A 15,230-nucleotide genomic window follows, 5' to 3' on the forward strand; every position below is an offset into this window, starting at 1 on the left:
AGAGCGCTCAAGGGCCAGGGCTTCCCAGTTCTCAGTGTCTATGCCAGAGATTTTAAGGTTGGCTTTGAGGCCATCTTTAAATCTCTTTTCCTGTCCACCAACGTTCCGTTTTCCGTTCTTAAGTTCAGAGTAGAGCAACTGCTTTGGGAGACAGTGGTCAGGCATCCGGACAACGTGGCCGGTCCAGCTGAGTTGATGGCAGAGGAGCATCGCTTCAGTGCTGGTGGTCTTTGCTCCTTCCAGCATACTGACATGTGTCTGCTTGTCTTCCCAAGACATTTGTACAATTTTTCTAAGTCAACGCTGATGGAATCGTTCTTGGAGTTGCATGTGATGTCTGTAAATAGTCCACATTTCACAGGCATATAGCAGAGTTGAGAGGACAATAGTTTTATAAACAAGCGCCTTGGTATCCCTATGGATGTCCCGGTCCTCAAGCACTTTCTGCTTCATTCAGAAAAAAACTGCACTTGCAGGGCTCAGGCGGTGTTGTATTTCAGTGTCAATGTTGACCTTTGTGGAGAGGTGGCTGCCAAAGTAGCGGAAATGGTCAACATTTTCTAATGTTACACAATTAAGCTGTATTTCTGGCATTGGAAAGAGATGTTAATGCTATAATGTAAAGACACTATAACGCATTAATGCTATAGTGTAAATGCACCCAAAGGTAGAAACACCACTTTCCCCTAAAGATGAAAGAATCCAATCCTACCAAGAGTGGCTCAGCTCCCAGCCGACCGCTAGAGGCCGCTGTGATATCCCGCGCCCATTTGGCTAATCCACGAACTCTCGCGCGAAGCCGACTCTCGTATATTCTCGCGTGCTTTTGAAGTTCCGGCCTTTTGGTTCCCGGCTCGGCGCTATGGCGGTTGGCAAGAACAAGCGCCTCACGAAAGGAGGCAAGAAAGGCGCCAAGAAGAAAGTGTAAGTCCGGCCGAGAAGACGCGCGGGAGTGAGAGGAAGGCGGCGGAGGGGCGGTGGTCGCCAGGGAATGGCGGATGGCTCCGATATTGCTTGGATTGAGGAAGGGGGGGTGCTGTAGGGAAAGCAGCGCTGCTGGCATGGCGGCCGCTTCGGAAAGGACAGCGAAGGGAGGGAAGGGGGGACAGAGAATAACAGTCCGGGTCCAATTAAGCCCCCGAAAAATTGTTCCGGGGGCCTCACAGCCCGTACCCTGAAAGTGAAGCTTTTCGCGGGGCCTTTGCGTTCATCTACGCTCTAGAATTCATACAGTTTGGCCTACGCTCAATATTGTGGAATCTTGGGAGGTTGTAGTTCCATTCCCAGGATCCCAGGGCATTGAAGCATAGCAGCTAAAGTGGTGCCAAACCGCATCAATTCTACAGTGTAGATCAGGCACGGGCAAACTTGGGCCTTCCGGGTGTTTTGGACTTCAACTCCCACAATTCCTAACAGCCTGGTGTAGATGCCCCCTTCCTTTCCTTTGCAGCAGTTTCTGTCCAAAGTCTTCTCTCGTAGAGGGAGAGATTGGTTGCACACAGAGGTTGGATAGCCATCTGTCGGGGGTGCTTTGAATGCAATTTTCCAGCTTCTTGGCAGGGGGTTAGGCTGGATGGCCCATGAGGTCTCATCCAACTCTATGATTCTATGACTTCAATTGCTATAAAGGGAAGCTAAGGCCCCTTTCACAGCCCTATATCCCAGAATATCAAGGCAGGAAATCCCACAATATCTGCTTTGAACTGGTGGGCTCTTCCACACAGCCATGTAACCCAGAATATCAAGACAAAAAATCCCACAATATTTGCTGGGTTCCTGAGTCCACACTGCCATATATATTCCAGTTCAAAACAGATAATGTGTGATTTTATTTAGCTGTGTGAAAGGGACCTGGGTTATCTGAGTCCACACTCAAATAATGTGGGATTTGGGTTGTAGGTTTTTTTGGGCTATATGGCCATGTTCTAGAGGCATTCTCTCCTGACGTTTCGCCTGCCTCTATGGCAAGCATCCTCCCTCTGATGATGCTTGCCATAGAGGCAGGCGAAACGTTGGGAGAGAATGCCTCTAGAATATGGCCATATAGCTTAAAAAAAAACCTACAACAACCCAGTGATTCTGGCTATGAAAGCCTTTGGCAATGTGGGATTTCCTGCCTTGATATCCTGGGATATAGGGCCCTTCCACACAGCCCTATAGCCCTGAGTAGGGCCCTTCCACACAGCCCTATAGCCCATAATTTCAAGGTAGAAAATCCCACATTATCTCAGTGTGGAGTCAGATGACCCAGTTCAAAGTAGATATTGTGGGATTTCCTGCCTTGGTATTCTGGGATATATGGCTGTGTGGAAGGGACCATGGATGATAATTGATGATGTGGCTTTCCAGAAACAGAAGGAGGGGAAAGACATTAAAATCTCCCACTTAGCAGTAGCTTTCCACGTGTTTGTTGATTTGTAAGCACAGTATTTGCTAGGGTTTGGTTCCAGGGGTTTTTTTAGTCGAGGAACATTCAGGGCCCTTCCACACAGCCCTATATCCCCAAATATCAAGACAGAATATCCCACAATATCTGTTTTGAATTGGGTTATCTGAGTCCATACTGCCATATATTCCAGTTCAAAGCAGATAATTTGGGATTTTGTTCAGCAGTGTGGAAGTGTGTATTGCTACAGTTCCCTCCTGATCTAATCGGTGGAACCCTTTATGCACTGGTGTCTCCCACACAAGTACAAACCAGGCCTAAGTCTGTTTACCTTCCAAGTTTAGATGGCATTGACATGTCTAGGCCATATGTAGGTGCATCTACACTGGAATGAATACTGTTGGACCCCACAAACAGCCCTAGCTCAATGTTGTGGAATCAGAGGAGTTGTTGTTTACCAGCTCTTTAGCCTTCTCAGCCAAAGAGTGATGATATCTCATTAAACTATAACTCCCAGGATTCGATTGCTTTGAGCCATGGCAGGTTAAAGGATCAAGCTGCAGTGTAGATGCACCCTCTAATAAAATTTTAGATGTTGCACAATCAATTTTCAGTTGAGAGTAAATGTATATAGAAAATCACATGCTATATCTGTCCTGAAATAGTACAGAGAACAGAGGTGATAGTCTAGATTTTCCCCTGATCACCAGGGAAGCATCATAATGTTATACCAAATGTCCCATGTACATACCATTGAATCCCCAGAGAAGCCTATAAAGCATTCCTTTCTGAAATGCTGGGAAGCCAATTCATGAAATTGTGATGGGGAAAATCTGTTATAAACAGGCAATCGTATATAAGTATATAAACTCTCTCAAGTTTGGCTACCAGTATTAAAAACTTAAATCAGGACATTAAATAAGGAGCAATGCTCAAAAAGCAGGGGAATTCCATAAAATAAACAATTAGGGCTAGCTAACACCTCCCAATAAATAATTTCTCCAGGCAGCAACCAGTTAGCCTTTGAAGCTGCTAGGCCATTAAATGCTATTCAAGGTGGCCAGTTGCAACATTCACATCTGCCTCAAGCAGACAAGAGTTATTTCTCCCACTCTAGACATTCCACAGATGTATAAACCTCACTGGCCTATCCACCAGACCCCTCAACCTCTGAGGATGCCTGCCATAGATGTGGGCGAAATGTCAGGAGAGAATATGGAATATGGCCATACAGCTTCTGGAATATGGCCATACAGCCCGGAAAATTCACAGCAATCCCTCAAGTTTATACATGAATTCTGTACTTAAAATAATATAATCTAAAACAATAACAGAAAGCTTTTGCGTTCTTACATATAAGTATTCTAAGGCACCCCTCTCCAACTGGATCCTAGCTGTTACGCTGTGCTTTTCAATATTTTACTTTCCAAAGCAATACATGTTGAGTATCCCTACTCCAAAATGCTTGGAACCTGAAGTGTTTTGGATTTCAGAGTTGGGAATGCTTGCATGTCCATTACCTTGGAGATGGAGCTTGTGTCTAAACACAACAGATTATGTTTCATATACATCTTGCTGGAGGAAATGTCATACAAATTCATTTAAAAATGTGCATAAAATAAAGTTTGTATACAGTTAATCTTTAGAAAGCAACAGTGTCACTATCTCAGCCACCCATGTTGGGAGCATTTCGGATTTCTGGTTAAGGGATACTCAGCCTGTAGGTGTTGTGGATGTGTATTGTAACTTCAAATCACCAGATAACCCCATGCATTTCATAAAGCTTTCTTAGGCAAGGAATACTCAAGAGGTTGCTTTGCCATTTCTTTCCTCTGAAACATCCTGCAGCACCTAATCTTTCATCCAAATGCTTAGCCAGGGCTGACCCTGGCTAAGTTCAGATAGGATCTGGTAGCTTTAGGATATTAAGCATTGCTGCTCATTAGTAATGTGAAATTGCATTTTGTCATAAAAAGGAATTTCAGCATTTCTTACCATAATTAGAAATCTGAAAATTGGGGGGCATGGATTCTGCGAGTTTGTAGCACTTTGGAAGTACTGGAAAATTCTGAGATGATTTAAAACTATTCCTCCTTTTTTTTTTCTTCAAAATCAGGGTCGATCCTTTCTCAAAGAAGGACTGGTACGATGTCAAGGCCCCAGCAATGTTTAATATTCGAAACATTGGGAAGACATTAGTCACCAGGACTCAGGGAACAAGTAAGTTGCATCAATATGAGGTCTGTGCTTTACTTCTAGTGTTGTAGGACCTGTTCAATAATATTTGATAAATTGAGGTGTTTCTACCAATCATTTCATATAGTACTTGATGTTTTTAGTTTAAATGCAAGGGTTAAGGTTGTCTAAATTGAGCTGTATAGGAAAAATCTTAAATTGTGTTTTCTCTATTTCTGGTAAAGTCTGTAATTAAAAGAAACTATAAAAGGTAGGGCTTAATCTGATTGTTAGTGTGACATAAAGTAGACCCACTGAATCGGTATGAACATTTATGTAAATTCCATTGATTTATTAGGTTTGTCTGGTATAACATTTGGACATAGGGTACTGTGTGTTGTTGAAGGCTTTCATGGCAAGATTCAGTGAATTGCTGTGAGTTTTCTGGGCTGTATGGCCAAATTCAGAAGTAGTCTCTCCTGATGTTTCGCCCACATCTATGGCAGGATGCCTGCCATTGATGCTGACGAAATATCAGGAGAGAATACTTATGGAACATGGTCATACAGCCCAGAAAGCTCACAGCAAGCCATAGGGTACTGTTTCATTAACTGGGCGGAGGCCATCAGGGGGTGCTAGAGAGAGGATTGTTCCATTTATTGGGGAGGGAGGTTAAAGGAGGAAAACCATATCTCCCGTTTTCACTAGTCATCCCCCCCCTTCCCATGGTTGTTTCCATGACTGGGGACATGGGTGGGAAATTGTTTTCCTCCTTCAACCCACCCTCCACCCCCATAAAAGGGACAATCCTCCTCTATAGCGCCCCTGGTGACCTCCACCTTGATAATGGAACAGTATGGACAGCATTGAACATTAGGATTACACTGTGCTTTTTACTTAAGATTTTTCACAATTTCTGGTGAAAAGATGATACAATTCTGAGGTGTTTTAGATTGCAGCATTAGCTTAGTATAATGGATTTTGCAACAAAGGCCTGATGAAATATTAACACAATGTAATTATTACAGAAATTGCCTCTGATGGACTTAAAGGCCGTGTGTTTGAAGTAAGTCTTGCTGACCTACAGAATGATGAAGTTGCCTTCCGTAAATTCAAACTGATCACTGAGGATGTGCAAGGAAAGAATTGTCTGACCAATTTCCATGGCATGGACCTGACACGTGACAAAATGTGCTCGATGGTCAAAAAATGGCAGGTTAGTAATGCTAGCATATAGTTGTACTAAGCTTTAAGTGTTACATTTCTTTGTGGGATTTTTAGACTCTATATGATTGCTAAAGATTGGTGAAGTAGACATTATGGAGGATGGTGGTCTAGGAACATGGGTGCTTGAGGAAATTATGCTGGTTTTGTTAAACTTGGATCATGGTAGTTCTAAGGGCATTTAATCTTGTTAATCTAATGTTAATGCTTTGGTAGTTAACACTTTTGTCTTAAGTTGCACATAAATTGTGATCTTATGTGGGGGGAGGGCTGGTGGAGCAGTGGGTTAAATCACTGAGTTTCTGAGCTTGTTGACCGAAAGGTTGGTTGTTCAAATCTGGGAAGTGGGATGAGCTCGTGCTGTGAGCCCAGCTTCTGCCAACCTAGCAGTTTGAAAACATGCAAGTGAGTAGATCAATAGGTACCGCTTCTACAGGAAGGTAACACCACTCCATGCAGTCATGCTGGGCACATGACCTTAGAGGTGTCTACAGACAATGCTGGCTCTTTGGCATAGAAATGGAGATGAGCACCCCCCCCCCCCCCCCCGGAGTCGGACGCGACTAGACTTAATGTCAGGAGAAACCTTTACTTTATCTTATGTTAAGTCTTACGTTTTATGTTTTTTCCCCAGACAATGATTGAAGCCCATGTTGATGTCAAAACTACAGACGGATATCTTCTGCGCCTTTTCTGTGTTGGCTTCACTAAGAAGCGTACCAACCAGATTCGCAAGACTTCCTATGCCCAGCACCAGCAGGTCCGCCAAATCCGGAAGAAAATGGTGGAAATCATGACACGAGAAGTACAAACAAATGATCTGAAAGAAGTTGTCAACAAACTGTAGGTTGATTTGTTTTTAGAAAGGCAGTCTTTACCTTAATGTGTAGCAGTGTTCTTGATTCTGCTTTTTGTTCTTACTTTATGCTTGCAGTCTCCAAAACAATGTTTTGAGTAAAAGCAATTTCAGTGCCACTGATATAGCCCAACTTCATGCAATGCAATGTTGTATAACAGCAGCATCATTTTATCTTGCCATTTGTAGATAATCTTAACTGTTACATTTTCCTCGGGTGGATCCACACTTGGTTGTAGGCAATTACAGGGGCTTTAATTGGTTATCACTGATCTGTCCTGTTAATTTTATTGGATTTGCTATGCTGTATCTAGTAATCTAGTTTGATCTCATTGTAGTTATTTGTAGACAATTTTTTCAGCCATACTTGGGATTAAGCTCTTCTTATAGGCATTGTAATGCTTCACAAATCACAGATGGTAATCAGACTTTTTAATTAAAAGGGGGGGATCAAATTTGGGTGAATTTAAGGTGATACCATTATATTTTGTAAAGAGGGAACTGTGCTTGTTTTGATGCTATCTACTGTTGTGCTCCCATCACGCACATAAGGGTTCTCTGTACTATCCAAATCACATTGGATGGCAAGTGATCTATTTTAGTTTGAAAATAGATCACAACATCTATCTGTTTTGCAACATGGGGATAATCCCATCAGCAAGTGGACGTCCGAAACCACCGTCATAAAACAGCCACATTTCAGTCTATCTATATTTCTGTTAAGTATGGTAATTTAGAAGAATGCTAAGTGAAAAATTTCTTTCTTTTAGGATTCCAGACAGCATTGGTAAAGATATAGAAAAGGCATGTCAGTCAATCTATCCCCTTCATGACGTCTATGTTCGTAAAGTCAAGATGCTTAAGAAACCCAAATTCGAATGTAAGTATTGTTTTATATCTCAAAAGATTATCATTCAATATATTCATTTGGTATGGGAATGAATGATGACACCTTGTTTCGGTCCCATATGAATCTGTGATTATGCTTTTCTAATGCTGACATTCCCATACACCACAAAAGAGTAATTTTAAAAGTTTTGTGAAAGATATAAAACAAATGTTCAAGCAGCTTAATATGAAATGTGGTTGGATTCCTTAAAGGCCCATGAATTCATTTAAACTTTAATTTTCTTTTGTAGTGGGTAAGCTGATGGAACTGCACGGTGAAGGTGGTGGTGCTGGAAAGCCATCCAGTGATGAAGCTGGTGCCAAGGTAGAACGGGCCGATGGGTATGAGCCCCCTGTGCAAGAATCTGTCTAAACTCAGTTAACAACAACACAAAATAAAAACAAAAGATTTAATATAACCTCTGGTGATGTGTTTGTGTGTGTGACACTTACTTACGTATTATTGTGGTTTGCTAACTTGCAGTGGTTCTCAACCTGTGGGTCCCCAGATCTTTTGGCCTTCAACTCCCAAAAATCCTGACAGCTGGTAAACTGGCTGAGATTACTGGGATTTGTAGGCCAAAGCACCTGGGGACCCACAGGTTGAGAACCACTGTGCTAAAAGTCTCTGACTTGGAAGCGATTTTGATAGTTGGAATTTTCTGTTTTGCTTTAATTTTGGGAGCAAAATTGTTCCCAGGCACAAGTACATGACTAAACCTGTCTGGGCAGATTGCCATGCAGCCTCTGAATGATAATAATAATAATGACAAAGTTCTATTCCTGGCTTGAAAGTATCAGTTTCTATTTAATAGTGTAGGTCTGATGCTGAAAGTAGTGGTTCTACTCCACAAACTTGGTGTGTCACAAACTTCATTAAATTTGTAGAGACAAAGTTTTCGCCCTCTAGTCAACTTTTGCCATTTTTTCAAGATAAAAACAATGAGGAACAGTTACGTGTGACCCAGGAACAAAATTTGTATGAACAATGCGGATATTTGCATCTGCGCATTTAGTTGTGGTTTTTTTAAGCCGAAATTTCCGGCAGACATCCCACAGCAGCCATCTTGCGAGCTTTGAAATCCTATCACAAGAAACGACTTGCAGTATTTTGACACTAAAATTGTACTTCTAAAATCTGGGAATGTCCCTACATATCCTTCTTGCTACCTGGAAAAATTGCTTTGTCAACTGTATGTTGGTTTCTGCTCTGTATTGACGTGAGCCATAATGTTATTATATGTAGAACAACTCTAGGTGGTTTCATCCAGACTTCAGTTAGGTAGCAGAAGTTGGCAGGCAGGGCTCTTCAGTTTCACCTGGGATTCTTGTCTCAGGCTACTTAGAAATACATGGTGTTATCTAGGTATTTTCTGTTCAAGGACTAAGTAAGTCCATACCAGTTTACCTGACAGGTTGTATTTAGGATGGTAAGTTAAATATAATGTGCTTAATACAGCACATTCAAGCTTTAAATATATGAGATGTAAGATTAGGATTATAAATATATTTTTAATTGACATATTTTAAGAGCCCTTTAGGTGGCACTGTTGGAATGAGGCTAGTACATTTGGCAACAGTTTGCAAAACTGAGATGACTCAGCCAGATGCTTATTTAAATTTATGAAATGCTAATAGATACAATAGCACCAATTTACTGTCTCACAAAATAACAATTAATGCATTTTTCATTAATAAGGCCAAAGAAACCCACACGGAATTCAAAGTACCATTAAATATCAGAATTTGCTCTTGATCAAAATACAAGTGTTTGTTATTCTAATGTTTCAAACAAGTAAACACTGTGTTTAGTCTGCTTAGAATTGGCTTTCAGTAAACACCTCAAGTGGCCCTTCACAGCTAAAGCGATAGTTTAAGAGTTGCACTGAATTTTATATTTAAATAAATTGACCTTAGCACATAGTGGGTTCAAGTTTTCTCTATGGCAAGATGGGAAATGTTTCAAAATAGGAGGTGCCCATATTTTACATTCGATCATTCTGCTATCATTTGGACTGTCTAATACCAGGCCCACACTTCCCATTCAAATAATAATAAGTTTATATTTGTTAAATTAGTTCTTCATTTTAATTACTGTATTGTTTTTTAAGTGTTTTTTGCACTTAAAATAAGATATGTGCAGTGTGCATAGGAATTCGTGTTTCTTTCAAATTATAATTCAGTCCTCCCAACAGTTTGAGGGATTGTGACCTGTCCCTCTGTTTATAAAGTTTGAGGACCCCTGGTCTAATAGATGCAATTATTTTCCTTACTGTGTCTCTTTCTATTGGGATGAATGATACTTCTTGTTTTGCAGCCACTTTCCTTTGTTAACTGAGTGAGCTCACCAGTTTAGAAGCTGCTCATGGTTACTTAAAAATATACATATTTATAAGATTAATGTTTATTTTTGTTTTTTAAAAATGAAACATGTCAGACTTAAGATGTCTGTATATCTTCCCATACAAAAGCTTAATTACCTAATAAGTAGACACCAAGATGCAACATCTATGGATTGTGTTATGAAAATATGCTAACTTGCGAAGTGTTGCATTACAATAGGAATCTGAGAAATTGTATTAGAAATCAAGGATTTCCCAATACCCAAACAAGTTTACTTGTGATAAAAATCTTTTCTTGAAAATAACATTTTATGCATCCTCAAAGTACTACTTATAGTACTTTCAACTTTTTTATGAAGTACACCTATTTTGAGCCCAACTTTATGCAATGGAAATACACCGTGAAGGAAAGCCAATGCTTTGATTGATCAGGAGGACATGTTTTGTTAAAAATGTAATACAACTGTCTGGTTGCTCCTGACACGATAAATAAGCAGGAGGACACAGCAATTAATGTTAACATGGTGAAGTGATTTGAGCATTGGACTAGAATTTGAGTCCTTGTTGGGCCATGGAAACCCATTGGGCGAGTCACACCCATCACCAGAAAATCCAGTAGAAGATTTACTTTAGGGTCACACTAGTCAGTAATGACTTGAAGACAAACAGATACATATTCTTTCACCCCAATAATAAAATACTAGTAACAAAAGGAATAGGTTTCTAAATGAGTCATATGTGACAACCACTCTGTAGACAAGGCATGGACAAACTTCAGCCCTCCAGATGTTTTGGATTTTAAGAAACCCCAGTGTGTTTACCTGCTATTAGGAATTGTGGGAGTTGAAGTCCAAAACACCTGGAGGGCTGAAGTTTGCCCATGTCTGCTATAAACCACCAAAGCGTAACCACTAGAAACTGATTTCCTGTATGCATTGTACTGGCTTTCTTGTCCACCCATGCACAAGTATGTGTGGATATTGTCACCATGCATTAAATTTAACATACCTTCCTCCATTTCCAAGCTACTGGGATAACTTTGGTTTTAGTGTTAACATTGTCTCAAGCCAAGGGTGGCATCTCATCATCGCAGCACTACTCATTTATATCTTGGATACCCAGCATTGCCCGGGTTATTTGAAAAAGTCAATTTTTTTAATTGTACAAAATGCATAAGGTTGTGAGTGAACTGCAACTCACATCATGCCAGGTTAACTCTGAGAAACTCCATCAGTACTTAGTTTGTCATTTTGGGCAAGTTTGCTCTAGATGCATCATTGGTGGGGTTCAGTGTGCTCTCTGGCTGTAGGGTAAAATACAACTCCCACTATGGTGAGTCCGTCCCCTCAAACCCCTCCAACAGGTTGAGTTAGTCATGGGGGTTGTGTGTGCCAAGTTTGGTCCTGGTCCATCCGTGTTTGGGTTCACAGTGCTCTCTGGATGTAGGTGAACTACAATTCCCTCAAATCAAGGTGAATTTTCCCCAAAGACCGCCAGTATTTTTTGCATGTCATGAAGGCTCTGTGTTGAAACTTTGATCCAATTCCATCTTTCGTGGAGTTCAGAATGCTAATTAATTGCAAGTGAAGTTTCAATCCCGGTACTTACAACTCTAGGCCAATTCCCCTCAAAACCCACCAATATTCAAATTTGGGCATATCCGGTATGCATGCCAAGTCTGGTACAGATCCATTGTTGTTTGGGTTCATAGTGCACTGTGGCTCTAGGTGAACTCCCAACTCCTATAAATCCCTCCAAAGACCTCCAGTATTTTTGTTGGTCATGAGGGTTTGCGTGCCAAGTTAAGTTCCAGGTCCATCGTTGGAGTTCAGAGTAATCTTGGATTTCAGGTGAACTATACATCCCAGTACCTACAACTCCTATAAATCATGAATTCTCATCAAATCTCTCTAGTATGTTAAGTTGCTTATCAATTCCTGTTTGCTGTCTGCCATAGAAAAGAATACAAAAGGGTTAAGGGAGAGGCAGTGGGCGGGGTCATGCTAATTCCACACTAATGGAGAGAGTTAAGAAACACTGGGATGTCTGTGGTGGAGGAAACACATAAAATCTAGGATGAAATTGTCCCCGTTTGAAAACCTTCACTTGGGTGGTGAGCAATATGGTGTTTGTGGAGGACATTGGCAGGGCTCTTGCACATGTTCACGGCGCTCACTATAACCTGCAATGTCACTGGAGTGAGGGCCTTTGGTGCCTCCCGATTAGTGGAGCAACGGCTGTGTGTGGAGACAGGAGCTCATAAGTGGACACCCCAGCTACACACACACATATTGTCACTGTGGACACCCCAGACACGCAAACACATATTTTCACTTTTATTATATGTATTATGGTGCTATACTTTTCATTTTGTAAAGGGTCCTCCTGTTACATGCCATATAGGTTTGTTTCACAGACTATGTGATAAAGTATGTTTTCTATTAGAAACACTTCGGGTGCTTTAGCCCTTTTTTGGGGTAGTCTCTGGCTGCTTTGTGATAAAATGTCAGGATGTCCTCTGCAGGTTGTTGCATTTCTGCCTCTCATGAAATCAGGATTTATGCTTGGGTTTTATTGTTCTTTTGGTACAAAAAAGCACCCAAGTTAAATAAAACAATTTTTTTCTGCCAGTTGTTCATTACAAAAAAATCATATGACAACTTGCCAAAATTCAGGGACATTATGTAAATTATTTGGATAACATTACAAAGCTTGCCTTGTGGATCTACATCTGTACGAATTTAACAGAAAGAGGGTACTAAAATGTGTTTTGCAGGTTGGCAATGACAAATGATATCCTATTGACTGATGAAACGAAATTCTTCAAGTTCCACATTTATCTTTGGAAAGTAATAGTTTATGGAAGTTTACCAAGAAATACCAGGTGCTGTAAGCTATATTTCAGAGGAATGAAGTGGCAGAACTCTTCTCAAGTGTTCCTTGCTCAAGAAAATTATGAAATTCATGGGGTCACCATCTTATTGAAAGAACATAACACACATTGCAAATGCCAGTGTCTTATAAAGCTGTGAAGAACTGTTGGATTTGTCTAAAGGACAATATTGGGGAAAGGCTATGTCCTATCTATAAAAGGTGGGGGGAAAGGTAAAGTTTTCTCTTGACATTAAGTCTAGTCGTGTCCGACTCAATTTCTAAGCTGAATAAATGGTGTTGTCCGTAGATGCTGCCAAAGTCATGTGGCCAGCATGACACACCATTACCTTCCCACTGAAGTTTTTGAATGTTTTCGAACTGCTAAACTGGCAGAAGCTGGGTCGAGCAGCAGGAGCTCACCCCGCTCCCCAGATTCGAACCGTGACCTTTCAGTCAGCAAGTTTAGCAGCTCAACAGTTTAACCAACTGTGCTACAAGGTTACAAATTCATGAATATTTTAAGACAAAGTTTTCCATACAGGGAATGTTTTCAGCAGGCTGAGAACACTGTAATCCCAATGAACATAATAACATTTGGAGCTTAATTGTTTCTTACTCAAGTTACATGTTTATACATTGGAACTTTGAGCTGTTTCCAATACTAATAGCAAGTATGTAAGGACAAATACTCAGCACAGAAGCATATGGATTTCGTTTCCAAAAGATACCAAATTGAAAAATCAGTTAAAGGTGAAGCTCATTGTTGGCTATGAGTAGAATATTATGTACACATCAAAACTATTGAAATGTGTGAAATCACTTTGATCCATGGCTTGGGAAATAGTATGCTTATTCTCAACATATTTTTTTTCATTTCTTATAAAATTTATTTAGATGGATCTGGAACATTTTTGGAAACAAAAGCCACATATGCCACTCCTTCAGCTGTTGCTTTTCCTATATTTTAGCAAATTTCCTTTGAATGAGGGAAAGCTGGAAATGCCAAATTTCACTTGATTTATTCCAATGTCTTACTGTGTGTGTTATGTTTAAATTGTTTTGAAGATAAAGACAAAAATCTAATAGAAAAGGCAAAAATAAAAACAGAACGAGACTCTTTTGTAGTAATGACACCATGCAAATTATCTCATTATTCGGGTAAGCAGCTATGGCAATGAGACACTGTTTAACATACATGTATCACTGCTTCCAAACATGAAACACCACATACTTTCTCCCACATGAAACACGATTCTTGAAAACACTTGTGAAAAGACAAGTAACTTACGTGATTTAGAAAAATCTATAATGATAACAGAATAAAAGACACAAGAAACATTTATCTATACAGAAGCCTTCTAGACATAAAAACAATTGATAGGGCTGTGGGTCCCCAGATGTTTTGGCCCTCCCAGAAATCCTAACAGTTGGAAAACTGGCTGAGATTTCTGGGAGTTGTAGGCCAAAACACCCGGGGACCCACAGGTTGAAAACCACTTAGCTAGGAAGATCACATTGCTCGCAAGGACCTTTCCTTGAAATTTACCTGGTTAAAATAAATGGGGCAACAAGCCAGCTCAGTTGCAAAATATATGTCTTGCATACACAATTCATTTCATGTTCAATCCTTTCCATGTTTAGGTTAAAAGGATCATCTAGCAGACAATAGAAAATACAACTGTTTTTAGATCTCAGAGAATCAGTATCAGCGTAAATAATAAGGGGCCAATCAGACAAAAATGTTCTAATCCATTGTAAAGTATGGCTTGTTCAGATAGCTATGTAACTAATTCCAGAGAATCTTGCCGTTTCAAGGTATTTTAATCTCTTCTGTCATAAAATAAGTGATGCGTTAAGCAATGGGTAATTTACTTGGCCTGAGTAAAAGAAAAGGTAAAATAAAACCCCAAACCCTGTACTTTACCCTGATAATACTATACATGACAATGTATTGCTTTCACACAGTGGCTGTTAAGAGTTTACTGAGAAAATGTACCATATTCTTTGCTTCGGAAATGAAGAGGTACAAGTCAATGCAGCTGTACTTGAGAGTGCTAAAATGGCTAAAATGCAATCAGTTTAAATAGGTTCTGTATCAAATTCTGTTTTTTTGAATAGTAAATGGGGGGGGGGGAGGCAGGGGGAATGCTTGTAAGTGTCAACTGGAAAATAAAAGTATTTTACAATCTAATGTTTTTAATATAAAAATAGTGCAAAAAATGCATTTGATAGTCAAAAAGTTTGATCAAATGATCATAAATGGCAACCTCCGTCGCCCAGCGTATAATGTGCTTTTGTGCTAATAAGGTATTCATTTGTATTGGCAGATTGTTCAAAACTGTTTCAACCTTAGGAAAGTTCTAGAATCTGGACAAAGTTTTTTGGAAATATTCCAGATTTGCCACGTAGTTTCCCACTCAGCCATTCTTCATCTAAAGATTCCAGTTCTGTTATAATATCACCAACCTGTAGGAATAAATAATTG

The 15,230-nt window shown here is 40.1% G+C and overlaps 2 protein-coding genes and 1 non-coding gene across 4 annotated transcripts in view; 2 read left to right on the forward strand and 1 right to left on the reverse strand.

Annotated features, from left to right (window-relative positions):
* The first annotated feature begins 814 nt into the window (after nucleotides 1-814).
* RPS3A (ribosomal protein S3A) lies at nucleotides 815-7,948 on the forward strand. The gene is made up of 6 exons (XM_060778847.2): nucleotides 815-924; nucleotides 4,503-4,606; nucleotides 5,590-5,777; nucleotides 6,420-6,628; nucleotides 7,412-7,521; nucleotides 7,781-7,948. The coding sequence occupies exons 1-6, from the start codon at nucleotides 863-865 to the stop codon at nucleotides 7,900-7,902; spliced, it is 795 nt and encodes a 264-aa protein (XP_060634830.1). The 5' UTR covers nucleotides 815-862; the 3' UTR covers nucleotides 7,903-7,948.
* Nucleotides 7,579-7,645, forward strand: LOC132777399 (small nucleolar RNA SNORD73). Its single transcript, XR_009631681.1, has one exon. It is a non-coding gene; the product is annotated as a small nucleolar RNA SNORD73 (small nucleolar RNA).
* A 5,914-nt stretch (nucleotides 7,949-13,862) lies between the features above and the next one.
* The window catches only part of SH3D19 (SH3 domain containing 19), a 78,305-nt gene continuing 76,937 nt past the window's right edge, over nucleotides 13,863-15,230 (reverse strand). For both annotated transcript variants that reach the window (XM_060778846.2, XM_067468690.1), the window contains one exon: nucleotides 13,863-15,211. In XM_060778846.2, the coding sequence (XP_060634829.2) occupies nucleotides 15,095-15,211 (117 nt within the window). In that variant the 3' untranslated portion in view covers nucleotides 13,863-15,094. The remainder of the gene's footprint in view (nucleotides 15,212-15,230) is intronic.

Source organism: Anolis sagrei, chromosome 5 (genome assembly GCF_037176765.1).
Source record: "Anolis sagrei isolate rAnoSag1 chromosome 5, rAnoSag1.mat, whole genome shotgun sequence".
Lineage (NCBI taxonomy): Eukaryota > Metazoa > Chordata > Lepidosauria > Squamata > Dactyloidae > Anolis > Anolis sagrei.

Bases quoted from the DNA above. Each gene is read 5' to 3' on its own strand.
- RPS3A (XM_060778847.2), top strand. From the start codon at position 863: ATGGCGGTTGGCAAGAACAAGCGCCTCACGAAAGGAGGCAAGAAAGGC. The intron at 5,778-6,419 runs GTTAGTAATGCT...TTTTTTCCCCAG, and splicing joins CGATGGTCAAAAAATGGCAG to ACAATGATTGAAGCCCATGT. The intron at 6,629-7,411 runs GTAGGTTGATTT...TCTTTCTTTTAG, and splicing joins AAAGAAGTTGTCAACAAACT to GATTCCAGACAGCATTGGTA.